The following is an 18,102-nucleotide window of genomic DNA, read 5'->3' as shown; positions in this document are numbered from 1 at the left end:
ATGATCTTTTTGTTAAGTTCTTTAACTCATTCATGTGTGCTGTTGTTAACTAGCAGGATTTAGTTAAATTGATGTTTCTAGTTAACTCATTTAAGTCTTTTTCTTAGTGGACTCAAATGAAATAAGCTCACAGTATAAATATTTAATGGCAATTGACAAATTAATTTCCTCAAATGAAATGAGTTATCTCAGGTTTTAATTCAGTGCATTATTAATAACAGTAACATACTTTAAAGATTACAGTAAAGAACTGTAAATTCACAGCTGCTAGTTTTGCTGCTTTTACAGGTGTGCTGTAAAATTTTACTGTAATTGTAGATTATGTTTTACAGTACTCTTGTAAATTTACAGGCTTACTGGCAACCAAAATTACCAGTAAGTTGCTGTAAATTTTACCGCATTTTTTTTTTTTTTTTTTTACTGCGTAAGAGACTTCTTTCAAAAACAGTAAAAAAAAAAATCTTAGGCTATATACAGTCAAACCAAAAGATATTCAGACACCAGATATAATTTTTGATATATTTTTTACTAGTGGGTACAGGACACTATAGTTAATTTATGCAAGTAAGGATAGCAAAATAAAGTAAACTGTTACATATAAATCTTCATACAGTGGACTACCAGTAAAATGTATTAAAAAAAATTGGGACCAAAAATCATTCAGACACTTTGACCTGATCATGTTTTGCTTAAGTGTTTTTTCTTTAATTGCTAATGCGACCTTTTTACACCACTGACTGAACAAAATTAAGCATTGCTTGGTAATTGGTTGACCTAAATTGGTATTATCTAATTGTACTTAAATTTAACAGCTGACAGCTATTCAACCTAATTCATTTGTGACACAGTCTAACAGAAGGATCTGTCTGTCTGTTCAAAGTGAAAGTTATTTTTGAGAATGTGACTTTTTTTTATACTTCTAGCCTGCAGCTTCATAAGTTCACCACTAGATGTCGTACATATAGTACAGTAATAGCTTTCTCTAGTAGGCTAACTATTATTCTTAATGGGTTTCTGTCTGTCTCTTATTCCCATATTCATCAGCTCTGCCCCTGTGTAAAATATTGTGTGTTTCATTTTAATGCTAATTCATTCGTATGTATAACACAGCATGATCCTTCATTTTATCAACAATTTATTTGTACTTTATATTGGCCATTAGTGGTTGCCCTGCTCTTCAGATATCGGTATTGGTATCTATACGGCATTGAAAAACATATTAGTCAGTCATTAAAAAAAGTTCACTTTGTTGGATGAAAATTATCTGCATTGTGAAAAGACCCGTATGTTGTTGTTGTTTTAACCTTTCTGAAGAAAGTATAAAGTTAAGTGGCATTTAGTAAAAACTAAAAAGTAGGTCGCTTTTGCCATGCAATTATACAACCTGGATTAGGATTTAGGCACCAAAGGAGCGGCTATGTACAAGAATAGGGTTGTGCTGTCCCAGGATTTCCCAGGGCTGCAAGTTCAGGAGTACAGGATGACTAAACATACACTCTCAGAAAATAAAGTACATAATTGTACCTTTAGGGGTACAATGGCTTGTCACTGGGGCTGTACCCTCAAGGGTACAATATTGTACCTTAACCCTTAAAAGAAACACATATACATGTACATGTACCTTTTAATGCTTTTTGACCCTCAAAAAGGTACATATATGTACCTTAAAGTCCAATAATAAGCCCTATGGGGTACGTTAGTGTAGATTGTACCTTGGGGGACAGAAATGGACTCCTACTGTACCCCTATTTCTGACAGTGTAGGAATAACATTGCTGTTTTCTCCAAGATCCACAAAATATTGCCTCTCATAGAAAGTTTAGTGGCCCAGAGATGAAAGTCCAGCCACTATTGTCTCACGCTGTTGCTTTTGTGTAGCTTTTTTGGTTGTCAATCAGGAACAGAAAAATCCCCAGTGAAAACGTAGAAACCTTTAAAACCAGTCCATGAATAACTGCGAATGACTTAATTGAGTTTATCTATACTACTACTTGTAGTTGATTTGAAATAAATTTGAAATAAATAGTATTTGCAAATGCAATCAATGTCTTAGGCCTAATATAGTTTTGCTATGTTTGTGGGTTAGTCGATTCCGTAACATGCTGTGTTAATCGCACGATGAAACAAATCCAAAATGAATAGTTTTTATTAACAAATCCAAATGAACATGCAGGAGATCATGAGCAGAAAACTATCAAACACAAACCACATTAGCATAAACGAGAACTGATCATGAGCAACAGAAACACAGGGTTATAATACAGGGATTGAACAAAGGAAACCAAACTAGACACAGCTGAAACTAATGGGTAACAAACAAGGACATATGCAGGAAAACAGGAACAGAACAAAACCACATATTGACAGTGTTGTCTTATATCTTTGTATTTTCCCAGAACTTGTATAATGTTTATCCCTATGAGAATTTTTACAAAAATGCTTGTGGTGAAAATGAAAGGATTCAAATGTTTCTAGAACCAAAAAAAAAAAAAAAAAAGAGTATAATGACTCTCTATTTGCTCTGCTTATTTCTAAATCTTTGCAAAAATGTATGAGTATTTTGTATATTTATGAAATAATTATAGCTTTAAAAGGATTCATTATTCCTTAGTGAAACCATTGGTTTCATTAAATGTAATCCTTTTGTAAATACTTCTAATTTCCCAGCCCTTTATGGAAAGCGGTGCCATGAATAGTGAGAAAAATATAATTATCTCAATTATGTATAATGAGATGATGTTACCGTTGCATCAATTATGTTTGTTTAGCGATCACACCTTAAAATGATCCACTTTTACTTCAAACAAACTATTTGGTGTGCATTAGAAAACCTGTCCTGTTATGTTTTACTAATGACCGACCTAAAATGCTTTGTCGACTCTTTATGATTTTATCCTTCACTGCAAGACAGTACGATCTGTGACTTCACTTCACACTCTGTACTTTTTTCTTTTGTCATAATGCAAAGCTTCCGAAAACAATTCTTGGATTGTGAAAGATTGGTAAAAGGACCTTTGCTCAAGCCAGATTTCTTAACTACACAAGGGAATATATGAAGATGCTACAAATATGCAGGAGGGTAAAAAGTACCGTTTTTTTGTTTCTTTGATTTATTTTTTTATAATAATAATACCGGTAATAATTTAGGCTAATAGTTCCCTTAACTGTAGTTCAATTGCCACATGCATCTCTGACTCAGACGCTTACTGTTACACAACAGAATGTTCCACAACATTAACAAGTTCTGGAAAACCTTGGTATCCACCATACGTCATATTCTACATATTATTGACTGCGAAACTGGTTTGACCGATGTTAGGAATGAATAAGTGGATAGTCAGCACTTTATAATATCATGTTTCCAGTGGCCATGCAGAGATCATGTGATATGATCATATGATCCACTATACTGTCTTACAGCATCTTACAGCATTGTATTGGCACAATAAAAGTTATGGCACATATTTAATGGCACATAAAAGTGCCAATGCCCGATAAAGATACTTATAATGTTACAAAAGATTTCTCTTTAATAATACTGTAAATGCTCTTCTTCTGAACTTCGGAATGGTTTCCACACAAATATAAAGCAGCACAACTGCTTTCCACATTGATAATAATAATAATAATAAACATTTCTTAAACAAATCAGCTATTGGAATGATTTCTGAAGGATCGTGTGACAATGAAGACTGTAATGATGCTGAAATATGTCAAATGTTCTTCACTCAAAAAAAAAAAAAAGGTTATTGTTCTTTTGCGACCTTTATTTCCAAGAGTTTATATTGAAAACAGTGTGATATATACATACTAGTTATTCTTCAGGCATGAAATCAGAGGGGTTTTTTTCTCTATTGCGCAAAAAAGCCCTATAATCCGATGAACATGACTGTTGTTGAGTCAGCGAGATACTCAGATACTCCTGACATCCTGTGTAGCATCAAGCTATTGAGTCCAAACCTCTTATTATATACCACTAACACGTACAATACTGAAGCGTCTAGACATTTTTCCTTCCCCTGTATGTTTATAGGACTGCAATTTTTGGTCATTTTAATACCCAGCACTTCCAAAGCATGTCATTAATGCTTCTGAAATATAGGCACTAGCGAAAAGGAAAAATCTAATTATTGTATAGAAACTTTTGGACTCCTCTTGTTGCTGCATGTTTATAATATTGGATATCAGAATTTAACTTTAACTTTGATTTGAACTTAAAGTTGGGGGGGAGTTTTCACTGTTTTAATAAAATATGAGAGGTTAAATAAAAAAAAATATATATATATTAATTGTTTTTACTCTGTAAACCAGTTATAGGAATAATAATATCTTTAAAAAAGCAAATTTGTAGTGCCTTGAATCACTAAGGAATTTACCGGTAATTTTGAGGGGGTTTTTGGGGGGGGAGTTTTTGTAATTATTTATTTTAGATGATGATATTCTCTATGTTGTAGATTATAAGAATATTATAATAATATGTTTATTTATTTATTTTAGTTGTTATATATGAATGTTTTTCACATTTGTCTCGCCTGGCTTTATTTCGGGGTGGATCCTGTGACTCGTGCGTGTTGCGTCATTCAATGACTCTGCAGTACGTCATACAAATACTCCTGCGCCACTGCACTTGAGTTCATAATCGTTTCAGCCACGAGGACAGACTGAAGGTTACCTGCTTCAACAGTGCTTGAACGGCAACCGAAATTCTGTCTTTTCGCTTTTCCATCATCCAACTTCTTTGATTCCACTAATTTTGTGTTCGGTCAAAATCGAAAATTTGGTTTTAAGACGCTTGCTTTAAAAAAAGAACATCTACGCGAACCGGCGTCGTTGACCATCTTTACGAATAACACCATTCAAAAGCAGTAAAACCTACTAAAAGGTAAGTCTTCCATCAGAATCAACACATTTATTCATATATTCAATTCAAATTGTTTATTTTTGTTTTGATACACGAATAGCCTAACTCGCTTTGCGTAGAGATTGCTGCATCCATCAATAGCGAGCGTTGTGCTAAGGCGCCATTTTTGTTTGTTTGTTTATGCGGTTTAGTCATGCATGGAAAAAGGAATTTTAATGAAATAAAACTGGATTGACTTCGACTGCCTAATTGTCGTTCATTTGAATTGATGTAATGTTTGTAAAGGCCATCTGTATTTTTATGATGATAACGTTAACTTACCATTTTGCGTTTGGTATTGCGTGTGTATAGATTGGATTTGGAGCATTTTTGTTATATTCGCCAAAAATATTCAATAACATCGAGCATTTTCTTTAAAAAATGGTGACGCTACTTCTGGGACTTCAGTGTCCCAATGTGTAACGTTACAACGTTAAATTTTACACGATAATATATTGCACGCGAAAGAATTGATTACTAAATGTTTGCTAACTTTGGGCATTTTTTTCTAAATAAAAATTAAAAAAGCTGTAATTTCACAGTTCGTTTTTGCGTGCTTAACAGCTGTTTTCGATAGTTGCGTCACAATCTTTTGTTTTCACGGCTAAAATGTAATTATTGAGGAATTGGGCACTGCTCTTTTGATGCAATGAAAGTGGATGGGGACTGGCGTTGTTACCATCCAAAACGCTCAGAAAATCGTTTGACGCCGTTCCAACAGGTTTGGTTTAATGTTCCCAGGTCACAAAGGGTTTTTCCTAATCCTTTATTTAGTAAACATACTTCGAGATTGTCTAGTATTTTGTTGAATATGTTGTATGAGGAGTTACCCTAGGGCAGTGGTTCCCAAACCTGTCCTGGAGTACCCCCAACACTGCACGTTTTCTTTGTCTCCCGAATAAAAAACACCTGGTTCAACTCATCAGTTCATCACATGGGTTAATGAGCTGATGAGTTGAATTAGGTGTGTTTGACTAGGGAGACAAAGAAAACGTGCAGTGTTGGGGGTACTCCAGGACAGGTTTGGGAACCACTGCCCTAGGCCAAATTTCAGATGCGTTCATTCTCAAGATGTTTTTCGACGGTGTCATAATTATAGGGGAGTTAATTATAGATTAGACTATGTACATTGGCCAGATCTCTTGAGTAGGTGAGACTGGACCAACAGGCCAAACCTAGAGTAGAATTATCTGTGCCATGCAGTCATGTGCTTTTCCTCATAAACAAATAAGAGGGCTAAAGATTAACACCACCTGTCCTGAACGTATTAAATTTCATACAGCATCTTACAGGGTTGTTAAACACCTGCTGCCGTGCCTGGAACAGACAATAGACCCTATTATTAGTGGGTTTGCGGTGAGCAACGATGCATGGTAATGCAGAAGTTGATGATGGCGAGACTACAATGTGGTTAATAACAGGGATGTCAGTTTTTTTTATCTTCTGCAATCGAAAGATTTAATCTCTGTGTCCTCTCTTACAGAAACATGAGCTCTCAGGTGCGACAGAACTTTGAGGAGGCCTGCGAGGCGGCCATCAACCGCCAGATCAACATGGAGCTGTATGCGTCCTACGTCTACCTTTCTATGGTGAGAGTCCAAGGCCATTACAACACTTCATTCCCATTTGGAGTAAAGTATAGTGTTCTAGGTGAAGGGGATGGTGGGAAGGAGCATTGAGTTCAGTATATGAGTGAACTTTGCTTGAAAGTTTGGTCAATGATTCATTTCCTTTATTGCTAATTGTCTGTTCTGATGATTTCATTTCTCTCATGCAGTCATACTACTTCGACCGAGATGATCAGGCTCTGAACAACTTTGCAAAGTTTTTCCGCCATCAGTCCCAAGAAGAGCGCGAACATGCTGAGAAACTGATGAAGTTTCAGAACCAGAGGGGAGGGAGGATCTTTCTGCAGGACGTGAAGGTACGTCTGTGTTCACGTGATAGCATTACAGTTTGGCAGGACACAGAGATAGAGAGGAGTGAGTTGGGGTGGGGTTCTTATCTTTAACCGACACAGACTAAACTTCAACTGACAGTAGGCATGTTTATTAAGCTGCGCTTTGCCATCGTGAGAGATTAAAAAGCATAGTGGGCAACCACAAATGCTCTTAGGACCAGGCGCTGTGACGTTATATAGTGTGATTGGTACAGATTTTGCAATAACACTTTATGATAATTGCATGAGTTGCAAGAGGGCAGGACTGTTTATCAGTTTCATTGGTAATGCAAAAATGGTTAGTTCACGTGAAATGCTTTTAGGAAGTTGGCTTGGCATCTGACTAATTGCCATCACAAGTTTAAACCGCATTTTGTCTATTGTTTAATCTATATTTGTAAAGCTGCAACAAACAATTATTTTGATAATCTGTTGATTTATTTCTTCGATTAATCAGATGAAAAAAGCTTACTTAAATTATTTAGATTGACCGTAATAATTAAAAAAGACTGATTTTAAAATCCATTATCTACAAAATGTTCACATCCTGCCCAGTGTTTTCCTCCAAGCAATGTGCAATTTAAAGGTAGGGATGCACAGTACATTGGCCACCGTATTGGCCGATATTTGTTCATTTTAATGTTATCATCGGGCCGTATAGAAAATTTGGCTGATATATTAAAGCCGATAAATGGATTATTTCCTTCAGCAGAGACACTTCAGATGCACACTGTTCACCATGATGGATTTGAATTGCTTTAAATCACTTAAAGGGTAACTAAACCCCTGGTCAGAGCCTGACTCCACCCACTGGCAATATTTGAAAAATGCTAGAAAAGTGGGCAGACCCCAGCGGAGATAGAGGGGACGAACCGTGAACGGGAGGGGGCGTGCACCTGAGACCTGCTGTCAGACTCTCTAAAATGGAGAGTGACTCACAGGGTCGTGAGACGACATAAAGTACATGCATCTGATGAGTTTTATCGAGTTGATGTCAATAGCACACGCTCTCTATAGGCATTTTCATATTTTGCCGCTATGTGAAAAAATCCAGCAAAATGCGCCGACGCGTTTGTCGACCCCAGAGGATTAACTTTAGCCTAACCATAAATTTTGATTTATACATGATCACTCGCATCAAGACGCCGCTGCGGTGGTGGAGTCCATGCAGGAGGAGCAGCGTTTGGCACTGCGTCGCTTTTCAGCGCGAGCTGTGTGGAGAAGCCCATGTCCACCTCTATTGCGTTTCAAAAGCAATTCCGCGTAAAATGCAGGATTCACATTCACGGTCTTCCAGGCCAAGTGCATGCAACCACTAGCGCCTAATTTACAAGTCTGCTGGAAAGCTATGCAGTCCAGCGGTGCTGTTGCAACCAGCAACACTACACCTACGTACCCTGACCACTGTACTAAATACAGATAAATCTACGCTAGCTCATCCAAGGGTGTGGTGAGCTCGTACCAAGGGAGGGCGTGGTGAGCTGGAACCTGCTTACGTCACGCAGTACCGCAACATCCAATTGGAAAATTCAACTGCAGTGGCCACCGTTCAACCTGAAGAGGGCGGCCCTCAGACGTTTTTACACCATATATTTTAGAATTAAAACACTTTATACCCAAATGTCAAAAAAGTTACTCGAATCAATGAACGGCACTAATAAGGCCCCATTCTTATAGATCATTAACTAAAAAAAGTTGGTTTAGGGTTTAGTTACCCTTTAAAGAAAATGTTAAATGCAACGCGTGCATCGCAACTGTCATATAGCTTACATAAAATTATGAGAACATTATAATTGTGTGCTTGGGACATGGCCTTAAATGGTGACTTTTTTTGTTTTTGTAATCAGGCTCTCAAATTATATAAAAATTGATTTATCGGCTAATATATCGGTTATCGGCTTTCAAACAAAGAATTATCAGTTATTGGTATCGATCAATTTTCAAATCAGTGTATCCCTAATTTGAAAGCAATGAAAATGAATATAGGCAATTAAACACTTTTTTTGAGCTTGCAGGCACTTCAGTTTTGTTTGTGAAGATTCGCATAGCTTGCTGACTTGCGAAATGAAATTACTCGCGTGACTTCCTAACATGTATAGATAAGGATACAACTGTAAAATGTTAGGTATGCTGACTATGCTCTGAGAAAAATGTCTCAATGCATCCGTCAAAGCAAAATTTTCTCAATTAGAAATAGTCACGTAAGACCTACAATCCAAACTTTCCCGCAAATTTGACCTAAAACTTGTTAGAATGCATTAAAGGATGTTTTAGGCATTATATATTTGCATCTAACAAGTTCCAAGACCATGTATTTCTCTGGGCTATGTAAAAATATGCGTTGCTTTTTTTTAAATGCATGAATATATTTTATTGTGATGCTATTGCTGGGTTACTACATTTATATGCACTGTAATAAGATTTTGCTCATGCCACAATCTTTGTGTTTATGTATGACAGAAGCCGGAAAAGGATGAGTGGGGAAGTGGCGTGGAAGCGCTGGAATGTGCCCTGCAGCTGGAGAAGAGCGTCAATCACTCCCTCCTGGAGCTGCATAAACTGGCCTCTCAGCACAACGACCCTCACGTGAGTGTGACACCTCAGAAATCAATGCATATTTCAATCACAAACTAAACCTAATCCAAACGCACCCTTTTTGTTTCTTGCAGATGTGCGATTTCATTGAGACACACTACTTGGACGAGCAGGTGAAGTCCATCAAAGAACTGGGCGATTGGGTGACCAACCTGCGCCGCATGGGCGCTCCCCAAAACGGCATGGCAGAGTACATGTTTGACAAGCTCACACTTGGAAAGGAGAGCAGCTAAACGCTCCGTCCAATTCCTTTGCTGATTAGTTTTGCTATATGCCCTACATGCCATCAAACTTTATTTTATGTTATTTGACTGACTGGTCAACTTGTGTGTCCAGTTATTTAAGCAGAAAAACCTCTTAAGCTTGTTTTGCTCCATAATGCTTTGCTGTTTAAAGTTGCACGTCTCATAAGCCATTGCTGTCTATATCTGTCTCCTATCTGCATGTGCTGTGTGATTCGTCAATGAAATTATGCTCCATATCAATAAAACAGAAACCTCTGGGATCTGAACTTGACTTGTGACTCTTAAGTGTTTCCAGGCTTTGATTTGAGCCCTTTGTGAGCTTGTTTGATGGGGTTGTTTATGGAAATAAATGCAATTTATTTAAACTTAAGTTAATTTTCATTGCATATTTGAATCTATATTGAGGTCTGAGGGCAGGAGTTGTAAAAAGTAGTTTAAAAAATCAATTTGAATGACAGTTAAATTTGTCCTGTACAGTAAGAATCAAAAAGTTAATTTCTTCTGGTTTTGGGTTCTGTATACATTACTGTTCAAAAGGCTGCATTTATTTGATAATATTAGTTTAGTATTGCTATTTAATAACTTCTACATTTGAATATATTTTTTAAATGTAACATTCCTGTTATGTGAAGCTGAATCAGTGTCACATGATCCTTCAGTTACTTTACATCTATTTAATACATCCTTGCAGAAAAGCATTACTGACCTCAAACTTTTTGAATGGTAGTGTAGGTTGATGATAAATAAACCAGAATTATTTTCATAGCTGTAGCAGTATCTTCCTTTCAGTTTACTTCTGTGTGGGTTTGTTTTACACGTCACAATGTGACTCATAATTTGCAAACATTTGTATCAGGTTTTTATATTTTTATGGCTAATCCAGTGATTAAGGTTTGATGGTATTTGATGGTGATAAATGTGACCAAAGTCGTCACAGTCTTAGGTTAGCTATGAGTAGACTTGCATTGATGCCAGTGAAACTAGACACCCATCTGATCCAATGTTTCAGTCTACAACACTGAGTTTATTATGAAGCCACTTATTTTAAATTTAGGCCTGGTTTCACAGACAGGTCTTAGATTAATCCAGGATTAGGCCTTTGTTCAATTAGGACATTAGCTTTTATAAACACGCCTTAATAAAAAAGCATTACTGGCATCCATCTTGAGACAAAACAATGACGAGACATATTTTAAGACATGTCACTGCAAGTTGCTTTCAGTTAAAACCGCTTAAACACGCATTTTAGTCTTGTCTGTGAAACTAGTGCTTATAGCAGTGGTGAAAGCCAGATCTGACATCTAATATCCGTAGTCATAACATCAAAAGAACAAAAGTGGTTGAGAAGGAAATAAAAACGGGCTACTTCTCTTTTCATAAGAAGCAGGTGTTATATAACCTGAGTATACACTTCCTCTTCTATCAACTGTCATTGATATAAAAAGTAAACGATGCATTTATATCATGTGGAAATAACAATGAGCGGTTTCTGCAGACCAAAACTGACACAAATGATCCATTTGAAAGTGTTTCAGTTCATTGTGTAGCCTACTTCTTTTGTTCCAATACAAATGATTCATTTGAAACCATTGCTACCTTAATTGTCAATTTCTGGCTTGAACTGGTCAGTGTTTATTCATTCATTCGGAATTAAAAGCTAATCACATGATGAATCCCATTTAGTGACTAAGAACCTTTGAACGCGAAGTACAAGACTAAACATGACTGAATAATGAATTCATAATCCAGATTGACAACAAAACAGATATGAGGAAGGCAGCATTAGAACGTGGTGAAACAAGAACAAGAGTTTGATCCAAACCTGCGTCTATGTGCTTGTCAAGACGAACTTGCAAAAAAACAAAACAAAAAAACTGCATGTCATCGTGAGCCCTGCTTTGTTACACTGATTATATATGCAATCTATTTTTACGCTCATTCTTACAGACAGGTTAGTGTCTTACTTTTAAGGCCATGCACATGCAGCAGGGAATAGCAGATTAAAGTATTGGTTGGTTAAAGTATATATAAACTATACAATTCTGTATTTGTATTTACCAATTTGATCAATTCACTCATACTCATTTTAAAAAAAAAGAAATTAAAACTTTAAAATTAAAAAAATTAAATTATTTTTTTATGTATAAACGCTGTTGCATCATAGAATCCTGAAATTTATTATTTTTATCATGGTTTCCAATAAAATATTAAGCTGCACAACTGTTTTCAGCATTGATAATAATAAGAAATGTTTCTTGAGCAGCAAATCATATCATTTAAGAATGATTTCTGAAGGATCATGTGACACTGAAGACTGGAGTTATGATGCTGAAAATTAAAATTTGCATCACAGGAATAAATTACATTTCCAAATGCATTCAAATAGAAAATAGTTATTTTAAATTGTAATAATCGCTGCACAATATTGCAGTTTTTACTGTATTGTTGATCAAATAAATGCAGCCTTAGTGAGCATATAGACTTTTTTTTTTAAATAAAAATGTATGACCGACCCCAAATTTTAGCAGTGTAAATAATTAATAAAATCTGACACATTTTAGAAAATGTTTTGAAAAATCATTTTGGTTAGAATGATAGTTCTTGGTAGGGATTTTATTTTTAAAATACCTCTTTTGTACAATATTCTTTGTTATGCATTCTCATTTTCATTTCTGTTTTGGTAACTGGAAACTAAACATGTGAGCTGTTGTACGCTTGTGAGTTTAAGAGTCTGAATTTGTTGTTTAGCTAATAATGGATTTATTATCTGACAAAACAATCTTATAAGGTCATAGCCCACTTCTCTGTGTGTGGGTCAACTTTATCAGTTACAGGTATAATAAAGATTTCAATGCTTTTGCTTTCAGAGTTAAAAAATCACACACACACACACACACACACACGCACACGCACGCACGCACGCACGCACACACACACACACCAGGTGCAGACATCTGGAATTTCCTTCTCCCGGAATGACCTTTATAAAGACGTTTCAACAGCCATGAGAGCTGGAAGTGACAATAGTAAAGAAGTGAAACTGAAATTATTTGCATAATATTTATATTAACTTGAATTACGTTACAATTATTTATTTTGATTAAACATATTTGTATAAGCACTTTATACCACAAAACTAATGCATTTCTGCCACACTACACTTCCTTTGCATGTATTTAATTATGGCTTAATTTTGTAATGTACATCTAACTATAAAGGTTGCACAATTTGCAGTGTCAATATTTTTTTACGAATTAAAATTGTATACCACAAAACTATTTGCTTTCTGCCATACCACACTTCCTTTGCATGTTTTAAATTATTCTTTATTAATAATAAGAATAAGAATAATAATACGAATTACATTTTTATGGTTTCATTTTGTATAGTACATCTCAGTATGAAGATTACAAAGTTTGGAGAGTTGCATCTCAGAATGCTTCGTCTTCTGACGCAATATCTCAAATATAAAGTTATGTTTCATAAATTCTGACTTTCCCCAAATTAGAGCTGTCAGATTTTCCTAATGCAATCTGGCGCATCACAGTTGGGAAAGTCCATGCCCAGCCCAGTCCGAGGCTTATAAAAATGGAGCTGGCGGGATGAAGACATGATGTGACCGAACTGAGCAAACCAAAGGTAAGAGACTGACTACACTCACCTCTATATTAATGCAAATATAATGTCTATGTGCAGGGATCACACTTCTCTTTGAGTGTATGATAAGTTGCTAAGGATAAAAGCATTTTCTAAGGATTGTCCAAATATGTTTGTGTTCAGTTCTAATCATGAAGCTCATTCTTGCTGTGCTGGTGGTGTTTTTGGTGGTTGGGACCCAGGCGCAGTGGTACCGCTTCCCAGCAGAAGCCGCTGGAGGTCACTTATTTTTCCTTTAATACCTCCTTTTAACTTGAGACATGCACTTGTTGCAGTTGAGTCAAACTGTAGGCATATTTGAACCATTTTCACCGTGTCTCGTAGGTGGGAGAGACATGTGGCGAGCCTACAGGGATATGAGGGATGCCAACTGGAAGAACTCAGACAAGTATTTCCATGCACGTGGGAACTATGATGCTGCAAGAAGAGGCCCGGGAGGCAGATGGGCAGCCAAAGTCATCAGGCACGTACAAAATCATACTAACTGTGGCAGATTTGATTACTCGATTCCTGATAAGCACTTAGATATTTCTCCCTCACTCTACAATGAAACAGCAGCATATTAAAATGATTTTGGGGAATTTCGAATCATGAAATGTTAATGATGTGTGCAGTGATGGAAGAGAGGCTCTGCAGGGTCTCAGTCGCCACGGCAACTCTGATTCTGCAGCTGACCAGGAGGCCAATCGCTGGGGGCGTAACGGTGGAGACCCCAACCGCTACAGGCCCAACGGCCTTCCCAGGAAGTACTGAAAACAGAAAAGCTCTCAAATCATCAGTGCCTCCAGGATGTTTTTTTGTTTTGTTTTTTTTCTCTAAAATTGCTTGGTTAAATCTTGCATAACAAATATTAAACTAACACTCTCTTTTTACATCTTGACAATTATCATTCATTAAATCTGCATTTGTGACAACAAAAATGTAATCTTTCATGTCACATTGATTTGACTGTTTTGCGCATCATTTAGTCAATGTAACATGTTTAATAAAGAATGCAACTTATTCATGTGTATGTCTATTTCCATTGTTGTTGTTTTGTTTTTTTTATTTGCATTTAACAGTAATGCATATGACATAAATACAAATTTGTCCTCAAAAATGGTAGACACACACACACACACACACACACACACACAGCCATGAGAGCTGAACACTTCATATGTCACTTCAACTAAGCTCGTTCCACCATAACACGGGCAACAATTCTCATTCAGAAAGCATACAGTCAATTTACTTGCCAAAGACAACAAGTTATAGGGGAAAAAACTAATAAAACTAAATAATAAGTAGAAGTATCTAATTAATAGGTAGTATCTAATGAATAAGTAGTATCTAATGACGTAGTACTAGTATTTATTGAATAAATACTAGTATCTAGTAATAGGAACTAGTATCTAAAAAATAAGTACTAGTACCTAATAAATAACTACTAGTATCTAATAAATACGTACTAGTCGCATTTGGAATACACACTAGTCAGAACTGAATAGTTGATATCTGAATGACAGATCCCCATAGAAGTCAATGGCAAATTTTTTTAATTTGTTACTAGTAACAAAATAATAGTTACTAGTCACTATCGAATAATAAAGCATTAAAAAAACATCAAAAACATGTAGTACAATGATGTACGTGCAGTATTGGAGTCCAAAATGTGCCAGGAGTTTGTTCTCCCCGTGTTGACTTTGGTTTCCTTTGACAATCAAAAGACATACAGGACAAGTGAATTGGAAACTGTAAGTTTGCCTGTAGGTGTGAGTGTGAATATGAATGTGTGTGTGTGTGTGTGTGTGTGTGTGTGTGTGTGTCATCCCTGTGATGGACCGCCATATGTCCAGGGTGTTTTCCTGCCTACGACTCGAGACACTGGTAAAGACTCCAGCCTCCCCTCGACCCAATGGGACAAGCGCTTTAGCAAATGTATGGAATAGATGGGTGGATGAACAGTACTGTGAGAGGGTTCTAGTCCTCCCTCTCTCTGCCACTGGTCTTTCACGTCACTGGTTGTTTAAGTTGGAGCGCCTCCAGCTGGTCACTCAAGCACACTGTCTTTACGCTAATCCATCATGGATATATGATATTTCATTACTAACAAATAGTACAATTCTGGTTTCTTTTAAACCAGCCCTTCACGACTATTATAAAAGAACTTAAATTTTGTGTTAATTTTATTTCATTTGGTAACATATTCCCAAGTTTTAACATGAAATGCTTCATATTTAAAAAGTTTTTTTATTTTTATTATTTTTTTTACATATATTCCCATCTTGCAATCATTCTATGTTGTTTGATGCTCTTGTCTGATGTACTGTTGCACTAAAACTTCAAAAGTCAAAATTATTTTTTGCCAATGTATCTAATAAAAGTGAAATCATAATCATGCAAAGTTGCAAACACAATGTTTTGCTAGTGTTGGCTACATCTGACTGCAGGCATCTGGAATTTCCATGTATTGGGATGATTCAGTGCTTACACTGAAAGAACAAACTGTTTTAACATTTTGGAGTGTAAACAGCAAAATTCCATACAAAAGCAAAACTGAAATTAAGGTAGTCAATGATCTGTTTTGAATCATTTCATAAGGGGGAAAAATACCACAATTATGGCAAGCCGTTTTAACATTTAATCCTTAAAACCTACTAGTCTATTTTCATGCTACTAGTACTTATTTTTTAGATACTAGTATCTATTCCATTAAGTAGCCTAGTACTTATTCATTGCTTATTCTTTAGGCACTAGTGTCTATTATTTAGATACTAGTGCTTATTCTTTAGGTACTAGTGCCTATTCGTTAGATAGTACCTTTTTAAAAGATACTAGTAGCTATTCATTAGATTCTAGTGCCTATTATATTGGTACCAGTACTTTTTTATTAGATACTAGTGCTTATTCATTAGTTATATTAGATAATAGTAGTTATTCATTAGGTACTAGTACTTATTTTTTAGACACTAGTATCTATTAGTAGATACTAGTATTTAGGGCTGCACGATTAATCGTATTTTAATCGCGATAACAATATCTGCCTCTCTCGATTAATTTTAAAAAATCGTCGCGATATTTGCCCGCTCGTTTTTTATCCTGAAAACGCTTTTTTATTAGACATTTGCATTATCTTGCATTGTAAACAAGTCCCCACTAGCATTGATGTTTGTGGTTGCCAGATCTGAATATCTTGAATCTCCCAAATTACCCAAACAGAGCTTTTCTCTTACATTTTATTCCCTGTGTTTTCCAGGGAATCTCCACAGCGATATTCTGTTTGCATGAAATTGTTATACAGCCAGTCTTTTTCTTCACAAGCCACTTGTGCTCTTTGTGTGACTAAATCTGTTTCTAAATGAGTTTCACTGTTCTATTTTTTGAAGTTTAACTTTTTACCAGTTTTCATGATGTGTTTCGTGAATCAGTTGAAAACGACAGCCACTGCCTGTTTTCAGTGTGTATCAACAAGTAGACTATTTTTCTTTGCAGTACGAATTTGCTGAGCGATCTGTACTTTGTCTCATTTTCGAAATGTGTCGCTTAGAAGATCTAATGTGAAGACGCCTCACAAAGCGCTCATCTAACGTTAAATCATGCCATTTGTATTGGCTTGCTGTCTGAGGAAGTTGTAGTTGGTTAAATGAAGTCTGATGGTTTGAAATTAACACCCGCCAACCCGCCAAATGTGGCTAAAAATGAGCGAACTATCGCTGTCAAATCACTGGCCAATTTGGCATGTTATTATGTTTACTCACTTTGCTGGGGAAATTCGTGTAAACCAAATCTGCTCGGATTTTGCACAAATACTCGTGCAAAACCATTAACTGTCTCTTCTCTTTCTCTGTAGTTTCTCAAATGAGAATAATCGTGATTAATTATCGCGATTATAATTTTGAGCAAAATAATCGTGATTATAATTTTAGCCATTATCGTGCAGCCCTACTAGTATTTATTCAATAAATACTAGTATAAGTCATTAAATACTAGTACCTATTAAATAGATACTAGTACTTATTCATAGCTACTAGTACTTATTCAGTATAGTACTTATTTAGACACTAGTATCTTTTGTAATTGTTACTAGTAACTATTCTTATTTTACTAGTCACAACTGCTTTTTTACTCGTCTTATGTTATGACTAGTCAGAACGGCCACTGGAGAGTTAAATTAAAAATCTTACTAGTAAAATAAAAAATCTTACTAGTAACATTTGGAATAAATACTAGTATTTAATAAATAGGTACTAGTATCTATTGAATAAGTACTAGTAGCTAAATAATAAGTAGAAGTATCTAATTAATAGGTAGTATCTAATGAATAAGTACTAGTATCTAATGACGTAGTACTAGTATTTATTGAATAAATACTAGTATCTAGTAATAGGAACTAGTATCTAAAAAATAAGTACTAGTACCTAATAAATAACTACTAGTATCTAATAAATACGTACTAGTCACATTTGGAATACACACTAGTCAGAACTGAATAGTTGATATCTGAATGACAGATCCCCATAGAAGTCAATGGCAAAAAATTTAAATTTGTTACTAGTAACAAAATAATAGTTACTACTCACTATCGAAATAAGTACTAGTATCTAATGAATAAGTACTAGTATCTAATAATAAATACTAGTAACTAATGAATAAGTACTAGTATCTAGAGACTAGGTTTTAAGGATTAAATGTTAAAACGGCTTGCCATACTAAAATTATTAATTTCATCTTGGATTCACATCCTGATGAATGGCACTAGCAACATCAAGATCATGGGTTTGATTC

General features: G+C 35.6%; 2 protein-coding genes across 2 annotated transcripts; both read left to right on the top strand.

Annotated features, from left to right (window-relative positions):
- Nucleotides 1-4,458: 4,458 nt before the first annotated feature.
- On the top strand, nt 4,459-9,944 carry fth1a (ferritin, heavy polypeptide 1a). Its single transcript, XM_084107628.1, has 5 exons — nt 4,459-4,881; nt 6,383-6,488; nt 6,677-6,823; nt 9,299-9,424; nt 9,508-9,944. Exons 2-5 carry the CDS (start codon nt 6,387-6,389, stop codon nt 9,664-9,666), a joined length of 534 nt encoding a protein of 177 aa, XP_083963754.1. The 5' UTR covers nt 4,459-4,881; nt 6,383-6,386; the 3' UTR covers nt 9,667-9,944.
- A 3,312-nt stretch (nt 9,945-13,256) lies between these two features.
- On the top strand, nt 13,257-14,337 carry saa (serum amyloid A). Its single transcript, XM_084110463.1, has 4 exons — nt 13,257-13,317; nt 13,459-13,554; nt 13,660-13,798; nt 13,950-14,337. Exons 2-4 carry the CDS (start codon nt 13,467-13,469, stop codon nt 14,086-14,088), a joined length of 366 nt encoding a protein of 121 aa, XP_083966589.1. The 5' UTR covers nt 13,257-13,317; nt 13,459-13,466; the 3' UTR covers nt 14,089-14,337.
- Nucleotides 14,338-18,102: the final 3,765 nt, after the last annotated feature.

This window comes from Abramis brama, assembly GCF_963993115.1.
Source record: "Abramis brama genome assembly, chromosome: 3".
NCBI classification, from domain to species: Eukaryota; Metazoa; Chordata; class Actinopteri; order Cypriniformes; family Leuciscidae; genus Abramis; species Abramis brama.
The sequence above is the reverse complement of the archived record's forward strand: the minus strand, read 5'-3'. Positions and strand labels throughout refer to the sequence as shown.

Bases quoted from the DNA above. Each gene is read 5' to 3' on its own strand.
- fth1a (XM_084107628.1), top strand. From the start codon at position 6,387: ATGAGCTCTCAGGTGCGACAGAACTTTGAGGAGGCCTGCGAGGCGGCC. The intron at 6,824-9,298 runs GTACGTCTGTGT...TATGTATGACAG, and splicing joins TCTTTCTGCAGGACGTGAAG to AAGCCGGAAAAGGATGAGTG. The intron at 9,425-9,507 runs GTGAGTGTGACA...TGTTTCTTGCAG, and splicing joins CTCAGCACAACGACCCTCAC to ATGTGCGATTTCATTGAGAC.
- saa (XM_084110463.1), top strand. From the start codon at position 13,467: ATGAAGCTCATTCTTGCTGTGCTGGTGGTGTTTTTGGTGGTTGGGACC. The intron at 13,555-13,659 runs GTCACTTATTTT...CGTGTCTCGTAG, and splicing joins CCCAGCAGAAGCCGCTGGAG to GTGGGAGAGACATGTGGCGA. The intron at 13,799-13,949 runs GCACGTACAAAA...TGATGTGTGCAG, and splicing joins TGGGCAGCCAAAGTCATCAG to TGATGGAAGAGAGGCTCTGC.